Source organism: Sinocyclocheilus grahami, unplaced genomic scaffold (assembly GCF_001515645.1).
Source record: "Sinocyclocheilus grahami isolate Dianchi unplaced genomic scaffold, SAMN03320097.WGS_v1.1 scaffold55.1, whole genome shotgun sequence".
In the NCBI taxonomy this organism is placed as follows: Eukaryota; Metazoa; Chordata; class Actinopteri; order Cypriniformes; family Cyprinidae; genus Sinocyclocheilus; species Sinocyclocheilus grahami.
The window spans coordinates 1,719,527-1,730,144 of NW_015505234.1; the positions used below are offsets into that span (position 1 = coordinate 1,719,527).

At 36.6% G+C, this 10,618-nt stretch overlaps 1 protein-coding gene, 1 long non-coding RNA gene and 1 pseudogene across 2 annotated transcripts in view; 1 reads left to right on the forward strand and 2 right to left on the reverse strand.

The window, feature by feature from the left end:
* Window positions 1-4,923, reverse strand: part of LOC107583909 (mortality factor 4-like protein 1) — a 16,670-nt gene extending 11,747 nt beyond the window's left edge. The window contains exon 1 of the mRNA XM_016270260.1: window positions 4,775-4,923. Within this exon, the coding sequence (XP_016125746.1) occupies window positions 4,775-4,814 (40 nt within the window). The 5' untranslated portion in view covers window positions 4,815-4,923. The remainder of the gene's footprint in view (window positions 1-4,774) is intronic.
* A 1,363-nt stretch (window positions 4,924-6,286) lies between these two features.
* Window positions 6,287-7,289, reverse strand: LOC107583866 (relaxin-3 receptor 1-like; annotated as a pseudogene).
* A 1,489-nt stretch (window positions 7,290-8,778) lies between these two features.
* Window positions 8,779-10,615, forward strand: LOC107583759 (uncharacterized). The gene is made up of 2 exons (XR_001609066.1): window positions 8,779-10,305; window positions 10,529-10,615. It is a non-coding gene; the product is annotated as an uncharacterized lncRNA (long non-coding RNA).
* The last annotated feature ends 3 nt before the right edge of the window (window positions 10,616-10,618 follow it).

The following is a 10,618-nucleotide window of genomic DNA, read 5'->3' on the forward strand; positions in this document are numbered from 1 at the left end:
AGTGGAAAGGGGTGGAAACTGTTTTATGAGTTCTTGTACTTGACTTTCTATAATTATTGCTAAATTGAAGTTATGGTATATTGTGCTATTGATATTTGGTGTATTGAAGGAAATAGTGTTATTCGATGTTTAATCCTTTTGTGTGTTAATACTTCATATTATTGTCATGTGATATTACGGCTTCTGGGAAATAGTTGAACCCAAGTGTATAAATTCTCATGTAATGAAACAGTCAGGGAGTCTTTAGCTGGGGTGCAGTGAGTGCAGTAGCTATTGAGGAGTCCTCTGATTGAATCATTGTTAAACCTGTTGTTTGTTTGTGTACTTTGAAGTAGGATTTTTATTGGTACCCTTAAGGGATTTTCCCCTATGGGATTTTTTCTATGTTTTGCACCTGTGAGCACTCTGCACTTCATTGGCTTGGGAAAAACGAAATAAAAAGAAAAGCCGGCATTCAGCGTCCTCCATTCATTGTTTGAAGAACTCTAGATGGTACCTCTAGGGGGACTTTGACATTGTGATAATGTAAGAAAAGTAGTTTAAATGTTTTGCTTTAGCAAATTAATATATAAATCTAGAAGTAAATGCAAAAGTAAAAAGCATTGAATAATTGATGAAAGATTGTATTACTGTGTACGGTGTAAAAAAAATCACAATATTGAAAAAGCCTTTTAAGTAACAACGTCAAAATAATGGATAAATGTTGTGTTTGTGGTAAACAGCCACAGATCAGGAGCAGACTCTTGTGTGAAAGCACAGTCCGTGCTGCTTCTGTACCACACATATGGACTACATACGCACTGCAAACGGAGTATGTGTGAACCTCACATACAGCTCACAAAATCAGGCTTGTGCAGTGCAAGCAATTGTGCAACAATAACAATAACGATTGTAAAAACAAAAATACAGTGCATGATCAAACATTTAGGTGAGATAAATATAGATTTTTAAAAAATGTCAAAAAAAATGCCCCCCCCCCCCCCCCAAAATAAAAAAAAAAATCGTTTCGCAAGAGTCACCTAAGAGAAGAATTATTTTTCAAAAATGAAATTCAGGCCCTGAATAAATGTCTAAAAATCTTGATTGGATCATCACTATAAATAATTCTACATGATAAAAAGAAGGCTTTAAAAAGATCGGTATCGGTGATCGGATCGGCAGATAATGCTTTCTGTGATCGCCGATCGGCCTCAAAAATCCTGATTGGAGCACCCCTATTAGATTGCATCTTTTTAAGTGGAACTGATATTTAAAATCTATCCCAGCCACTGCTACTCTATTACAAGAGTACCCTACTAATCCAGGGACAATCATTTAAAATAATAATAATTTAAAAATTAATTTGAAAATAATATTATAATGTTGTGTAATTTATACTATATAGACAGCCAGTTTTACTCATTGAAAGATTTGTGTGAGATAAAATAATAACTTTATAATTGTATTAGAGTCTAACACATGCTATACAGTTCATCTGAGTTGTGCATTAATTTGAGTGCTGACAGCTATTATGGGAGAGGCTTGATGAAGCGCAGACACAGCAGATACCTTGATCTTGACCCTTAAAGGGTTAGTTCACCCAAAAATGAAAATTCTGTCATTAATTACTCACCCTCATGTCGTTCCAAACCCGCAAGACCTCCGTTCATCTTCGGAACACAAATTAAGATATTTTTGATGGAATCTGACAGGCTCTCTGACCCTCCCATAGACAGCAAGGGTACTACCACGATCAACGTCCAGAAACGTAGCAAGGAGATCGGTAAAATAATCCATGTGACATCAGGGGTTCAACCGTAATATTACGGAGCTACAAGAATACTTTCTGTGCACAAAAGAAAAGAAAAAAACAACGACTTTATTCAACAATTCGTCTCCTCCGCGTCACTGCAAACGGAGTATGTGTGAACCTCACATACAGCTCACAAAATCAGGCTTGTGCAGTGCAAGCAATTGTGCAACAATAACAATAACGATTGTAAAAACAAAAATACAGTGCATGATCAAACATTTAGGTGAGATAAATATAGATTTTTAAAAAATGTCAAAAAAAATGCCCCCCTCCACCCCCCAAATTAAAAAAAAAAATCGTTTCGCAAGAGTCACCTAAGAGAAGAATTATTTTTCAAAAATGAAATTCAGGCCCTGAATAAATGTCTAAAAATCTTGATTGGATCATCACTATAAATAATTCTACATGATAAAAAGAAGGCTTTAAAAAGATCGGTATCGGTGATCGGATCGGCAGATAATGCTTTCTGTGATCGCCGATCGGCCTCAAAAATCCTGATTGGAGCACCCCTATTAGATTGCATCTTTTTAAGTGGAACTGATATTTAAAATCTATCCCAGCCACTGCTACTCTATTACAAGAGTACCCTACTAATCCAGGGACAATCATTTAAAATAATAATAATTTAAAAATTAATTTGAAAATAATATTATAATGTTGTGTAATTTATACTATATAGACAGCCAGTTTTACTCATTGAAAGATTTGTGTGAGATAAAATAATAACTTTATAATTGTATTAGAGTCTAACACATGCTATACAGTTCATCTGAGTTGTGCATTAATTTGAGTGCTGACAGCTATTATGGGAGAGGCTTGATGAAGCGCAGACACAGCAGATACCTTGATCTTGACCCTTAAAGGGTTAGTTCACCCAAAAATGAAAATTCTGTCATTAATTACTCACCCTCATGTCGTTCCAAACCCGCAAGACCTCCGTTCATCTTCGGAACACAAATTAAGATATTTTTGATGGAATCTGACAGCTCTCTGACCCTCCCATAGACAGCAAGGGTACTACCACGATCAACGTCCAGAAACGTAGCAAGGAGATCGGTAAAATAATCCATGTGACATCAGGGGTTCAACCGTAATATTACGGAGCTACAAGAATACTTTCTGTGCACAAAAGAAAAGAAAAAAACAACGACTTTATTCAACAATTCGTCTCCTCCGCGTCACCCTAGCGCCATTTTGGAGAGTATCCACTGAACAGCGTATCCGTGTGGCGCGGCTGACACAGAACAACTTACACTGTTTGTTTGTACGTTGATCGTGGTAGTACCCTTGCTGTCTATGGGAGGGTCAGAGAGCTGTCAGATTCCATCAAAAATATCTTAATTTGTGTTCCGAAGATGAACGAAGATCTTACAGGTTTGGAACGACATGAGGGTGAGTAATTAATGACAGAATTTTCATTTTTGGGTGAACTATCCCTTTAAGAATCTTTAATTAATGCTGTCACATCACAAATCTGCTAAAAATATAAAATTACATGAATTGCTAATTACAACACTGAACTAAAAATGTAAAGCCTGTACAAATACTAGTAATCGTGAATATAAATAATTGGGAATCATGTAAAAAAATATAAAATAAGTAAATAAAAACGGTGCACATTTTATTTATACATTATAACATTTAGGTAGTTTTGATCACTTGGCTGTTTTCTTATAACAGTATAAATACATCTGCCCTTTACGGGGAACACGAGAACGCGCAGTAATCTTAGACAACTTAATCCAGATATTTTAATCAAATCCACAAATTCGTTTGAAGAACCAAATTAGCCAGAGATCAGTTATCACGATTAGAAGATCTGACATCTTTCAAATCATCTCAGATGTATTAAGCGAGGTACGAAGAACGGACCCCGGGACTCCTTCTTTATGTATACAGACGTGACGTAATGACGCAAACACGAACGACCCGAATCACTCAAATGATAAAACATTATTACAAGCTTACCGTTGTGAATCGGGCTGAAGTAAGGAGTTAGTTTTGAACACTGATTGGTTATGTATTTGCTCAATAATTGTTTTGGAATAATTTTTAACCAAAAAGTTACGAATGCTCTTATTATCTGCTCATTACAAATCAGTTACGTTCGAAAGACAATCCTTTTTTTTCATTTAATCACTAGGGATGGGCGTATCGATCCGAAGTATCGATATATCGATACTGACGCGAGTATCGAAATTTAAAATGCGTTTTAAACCAAGTTAAGTGGTTTTCATTACCCATTTTACTCTTAGCAATTTAATACATTTCATAATTTAAAAGTTTAGTGCAGAAGTATCGAACCGGTATCGATATCGACGATACTGCCTTGAAAAATATCGGTATCGTATCGAAAACAAAATAAGGGGTATCGCCCATCCCTATTAAATCACCAAGTTGTTGAATTGAACCATTTATTCATGAACTACTCATTTAGACGGCTTTTGTACCATGTTCAAAAAGATTCGATTCTAACGAACGCTTCGTTCAGTTGTCGGACCTCGCTAGTGGTTGTTAAATGAGTTGCATCAACCTCTATCATGTCTTTAGCAACGTAAATCATTGTAAAACAGCTCCGAGTTAACATTCCTAGCATTATGTTATGAATGGCAATATATAACCATTCCCGCCAGGACTTCAATGTTATAATGGGAGCTTCCTGTAAACAAGCCCTGCTATAAGCTAATGGGCTACATAGACAACAGCTAATGTTTTCAGAAACAAGCAGCCGAGTACATACACAAGACTGTTACATAAAACAGAAAGCACTAACGTGCAGTCGTGCATGCGCTTGGCTGCTGATAAACAAAAAGGCAATTAGCATTGCTCGGCTAAAACTGCTTTTCAATACACATCTTGCTGTGTACACGCGCCATTGTGCGGTGGCAGCGCCCGCTTCCTTTGCGCGGCTGAATGAGAGGATACGCCGAACAACTGAGGACTCCGTTAGAGGAGACACAGCTTTCCCATAGGGTCTCTTACCTTCTTGAAATTTAGGCTTAGGGTCCTGTTTAGGCGCCATTCACAGATTAAACAATAAAAATAGCTGGAAAATCAAATCCAGGCATTGCCAGCTCCGATTTAATTCACACAGGGTGAAGGCGCCGCGCTGCGTGTCTATGACGCACTTTTTTGGCGCCCATGTCAGCTGACTTCCATAATGTACAACATTTAAACAGCAGCCTCTGTTGGAGCGTCACACAGTTTGTGCACTGCTCACGGAAAAGCATTTAGGGCAGTATTACATTTAAAGCAGTATCTATTCATATTTTTCGGGCAGCTATTTGTGTGCTGAGCCACATAATTATAGTCTTACATGTGCAATATAAAATATAAATGTTCACAGTTGTGATAAATTATTCTTATTGTATATTTGCCTGATTATATATATATATATATATATAATAATTATTATTATTTTTTTTTTTAAGTTGTGGGAAAAATGGCCGTGAGTATTATAGAGTGTCTGTGTGATGCTATAAATTTCGATTCTTCAAATATTATTTTAAATGAACAGTTTAAATTACATGAACCATCATCAAAATATCTCTTTCAATTTAGTTCATAAAACTCTGCTCCATAACTATCATAAATCAGATCCATTTTATCTGATAGCAACAAAATAGTATTGTACAGTTTTAGAATTATTATCTATTTTGGGGCCAGCTGGCTCATAATGCCTTTTAAATGTTCAGTATTCTTACAACTGAAAAGTTGCAATCAACATTTTTTTTCTTTCAGTCATCCGCTTTAAAATGATTTGTTCTGCCCTTTTTTAGGAAACTCTTGTCCAGGTACTGACACAGATGTCTTTCATGGGTTTTGGGGTTCACAAGGAATCCATGTGCTGTCCATGATATTGCCTTTCTGTCAGCTGATGTGGAGTTCTCCCACTGTTATGTGAAATTATCGTCCGAAGTGTACAACATCAATAACGATTTATTCATATTATGTCAACCTTTTTCACAACTGGGGATATGTATGTTTTACAGTATTTTAGTATTTGAAAAGACAGACTGCTGTTGTTTTAATAGTCACTTTCAAACATACATACATTTATTTTTTTATCATTTTTCATTTGTAAAAAAAAGATGACATTATTTAAATGAAAGACCCTGACCCATATAAGACCCATAATTTTCAGCTTTATCATTAATTGATTCTTTAATATCAGTCAATAAATTCCATTTAAGAATAATTACCGATGCTAATAATTCCTGAACTAAAATAATAATAATTAATAATGCATCATTTTATAATAAAATGTGTCAAAAAGAGAGCTAATTAAAAATATAAATATTCTACATATACACAGTAAAAATAAAAATACAAATTGTTGAGTCAACTTTAAAAAACTGTTATCCAGCTGCCTTACAATTTTTTGTTATCTTCATTTTTTTTCGGTGTGATGCAGTTGTTTCAACATGCGTTTTTGATCTGAAGCAACAGTGATCTAGTTCATTCAACTTTCAGCTTAGTTGAGGGCCAATAAACTTACATTTTCTTGTTGTCTGGACCATTTTTCAAAAATAGTTATGAGTTGAAATGGCAAAACCCACTAAATATTTTTTTTTACAGAATACATATTTTGCATATGAATTTCGCGGCTCACGCATGCCTCGATTTCTGAAAGGACCCGTTTAATAACCAAGGGGCAATATTTGACAAACAATTTTTCAGTTTCTTTCTCAATGCCCTTCTCGTAAGACAATATATAAACGGATTTAAGCAACTATTAGTATGAGCTAAGCAAACAGTCACGGGAAATACAGAAGTATGGACAATACAATACGCTTCATCCAGTGAATCACGTTCAACTTGACCGAAACACCCCAAAATGTAATTGCGTGGTTCGGCATCCAGCAAAGAAAGAATGAAAGAACCACAACTGTGATAGATTTGGTGTGGTATACATGAACTGTGGTAGACATGAATCGTCCGCTTTGAATGAACGTTATTCAGATTTCGCTTTCTCGCAAATCTCAGAAGCAACTAATAGGACACGGAAAGGATCAACATGGGCAGAACAAAAGCAACCAGGATTTTTTGTAAGTGATAAAAGGCCAGCCAGTAATGTCCGGCAGGAAACTTGAGTAAGGAGAGCTTCTCTCCAGCCCCGTTGGTCACAGTGGAGTAAATAACTAGACGTTGGCGCGGTGGCCACGGTAGCAACGACCCACAAACATGCGCAAACCCATTTAACAGAGCATGATGTTGGGGCCCGGACCCTGTTCTTGGTGGCTGAAGCCATGGAGCAGTATCTAGTGATGCTCGTAGCAGTGAGGAAGAAGACGCTAGCGTTCATGTTCATCACAGTGACCGACAGTATGATCTTGCACATGGCGTCTCCAAACGGCCAACTGAAATCCAGAAGCGGTATCCACCGCCCAAAACGGCGATGTCAGGACAAACTGGAGGTCTGTGACAGCTAAGTTAATGATGAAAACATTAATGGCGGTGGTCTGCTTGGAGTGTTTCACTCTCATGATGAGAAGTACGAGCGAATTCCCAGCAAAGCCTATTGCGCACACAAAAATGTACACCGCTGTCCGCGGTCACATCAATGTCCCCCAGATTTCCAAATGTGACATGACCCTGAGGTGTTCGGTAAACACCCTGCTGCTGCTGTTGAAAGGGTCACCCATGGTTAAGCATCCAATAGCGCGTTCCACCTGCGATCTGCGCGCGCGGTGCGCTCAGGTTGTGTTGAAGAGGTTTTCTCAGGGGTTTGCCCACCAGTCGTGCGCATCTGCTAATATATACAGAGGTACACGCGCCTTGGTAGTACCTGCCCTTGCAGGGCAAAGCTTGGCTGAAGAGTTTTTACATGTCTGACAGCTGGTGGGAATTGTGGGGGTTTAAACCCTTGGGAACAGGGACGTCCAGAAAGTTCCTCAGGGGCAGGGACTCAAATGTAAAATAGAGGCAATGTAAAAAAAATTATATATATTTATAAAGCACTTTAAAACAACCGAATTGGACCAAAATGCTATGTACAGAAAAATAAATAAACATAAAATACATAAGTCATACAAGGCATAAAATACAAATAAAACAATTTAAGAGTCATAAAACATCACAATAAAATAAACAAAATGTCAACATCAGGTGTCAAAGGCCAAGGAGAAAAAATGGGTTTTAATAGGTCAAAAGTTTGGATACATTACTATTTTAAGTTTTAGCAAGAAGTCACTTATGGTCATCAAGCCTGCATTTATTTGATCAAAATTTTAATATAGGGGAGAGTGGGGTGAGTTGAACTAGTTTTTAGCAAGCACATGACAGTAATGGGTCCAAATGATATGTATATACATTTCAGGATGTGGTGCATCTTTGGGAATAATCACTCTGGATCTAAAATAAACTATTTTCAAAATATGGCTTTCCAAAGAAAAAGTGGTCTCTTGGGGAAAAATTGAGCATAGGGAGAGGGTAAGTTGAGCCACATGGAGTTAAACTGTGCCATTGATTATGCTGAACATTTTCACCTCATGCTATATCAAAGGAAGAGCAATTTAATAAAAATTAATTCTAGAATCTGTGTGTAAACCTTGTGATGAACTGGCCATGCAGAGTTTCCCCACCTGTGGGGTTAGGCTCCAGCTCCCCGGGCCACGACCCTAATAAGGACAAAGAGGTTTGGATAATAGAATGGATGACTTCATAAAAGTTTTATTTAAAGATACAGTTCACATCTTTGAAGGCATTTTTAAAATCACTTAAAAAAATGTAAGAACAAAAAGTTCAAATTAATGAATGCATTAATTTTAAATAATAAATAAATAAAAAAAATGGACTGCAATTGATCTTACAGAACTCAACATTATAAATGTTCCAGGGAAATACAACTTCATAAAAACTTCAATGGCCAGTTTTCATAAACAAGGCCTTTTAAAAATTTCAGAACAAAATCAAGTACAAAACAAAGGACAAAATCAAAAACATTTGGTCTAAAATTAATGAAACCATGTAGAATTGCAGTAGAATAATCATAAGAAGAGGTGAGCAATTGGCTCAACTTACTCCAGGAATGTTGGCTCACATTACCCACTCCTACCCAATTTAACAAACTTGTATCATCCAGCAGTTTAGGGCTAACATCTTGCTAACAGTACAGCCTTATATTATAACACATTATATAAGTTATAATATAACTTATATTATAACCCCCCCTTTCTGCACCCAGAGGTAAAAAAATACCAAAATACAGATAAGACAGAAATAGAAAAGATTTAATGTATTTGTTTTATTACAGCTAAACCGCTCTCTACATAAACAAGTAACATTCATTAAGTAAACAATGTATCCCAATTCAAATAATAAATAATTCATATAATATTTTGTACAAACTGGTATTGGTTTCCTGTACATAATGGTTTCTCTCATAGCGTACCATACAGTAAAAGAAGAACTTAAGGCAGAGAGTTCATACTTGCCAGTTACTGGTACAGCTTTAACAGACTGACTGTCTAGTGGTATATTTCAAGGACGTAGCAGATCAGTGGGCACATGAAATGTATGATTTCAGTGCAAAGTCAAATGGGATATTTGTGCAGAATGCCGGCGGTCTCAATTTTGTGTGCTATCATGTAACTCAGTGCAAAGGTAAAATATATAAATTAAACAAGCATGGGTTCATCAATCCAATTGTTAATTTGCAACACTGAAGACAAAAATCACTCTTGTAGAAAGGTTTGTGGACTCTTTTGTGTACTGGCTGACATCAAGAGATTAAAAGTGTGCTAACATTCATCCAGGCCCAACATTAGCTGTTCCACAACCCTTTTTTTAATGCACAAGAATCAATGACAAATCAAAAACAATAAAGCCAGAGGATGTGCACACACAGCTGGCTTTTATCCTTTAAACGGTTTCATTTCAACCAAAGTTGAATGTGACACAGCAAGTATGATTGTGGAATTAATGCCTCAGATGTCTCATATAGTACAAATATGAGAGAAAGAGAGACAAGGACACGTAATTAGCTACTTGTACAATGCAAAGCAAGTGTTAAGAGCTCTTGAAATAATTACAAAATGCATGAAAGTAACGCATGATCAAACATAGTAAAAATATAATATATAGATAAAATAAATAAATTCAATTTTAAACAGACGAAAACAGACAGCACAGATTATGTTGCAATAAGGTCACCCTCCAAGCACACTTTGAAAATCTATAAAGCTAAATCTCAATTGTAGCCCACCTGAAGCCCAAACCACACAGACCTCGAGAAAATGACATTTCATACATGGCGTTCTCGACATTTAAAATGGAATAACGCCATTCACTGAAGGAAGTGGCAAGTGCGTTTAGCCATTTTTAAACAAAGCTGTCAATTAGCATTCAATAGCTGGAATCTTGGGACCAAATTTGGATCTGAAGGTCTGCTGGCGTGGGATATTACACTTGTGTAAGATTCCTGTCTTGAGGAAATAATTATTGTCTGCACTACGGCTACTGCAACATCACTCTGGTTATTTTTCTGTCATATCTGCAGCAAACTAAATGAGGTATGCTATAGTGTCTGATATGTTTAGCCATTTTTAAACAAAGCTGTCAATTAGCATTCAATAGCTGGAATCTTGGGACCAAATTTGGATCTGAAGGTCTGCTGGCGTGGGATATTACACTTGTGTAAGATTCCTGTCTTGAGGAAATAATTATTGTCTGCACTACGGCTACTGCTACTCACTCTGGTTATTTTTCTGTCATATCTGCAGCAAACTAAATGAGGTATGCTATAGTGTCTGATACCCTCAGCGCTGTTTTTGCGAACCACACCTCATCTTTTGAGGTTTAGTTCAGACAAACAACATCAAAGAA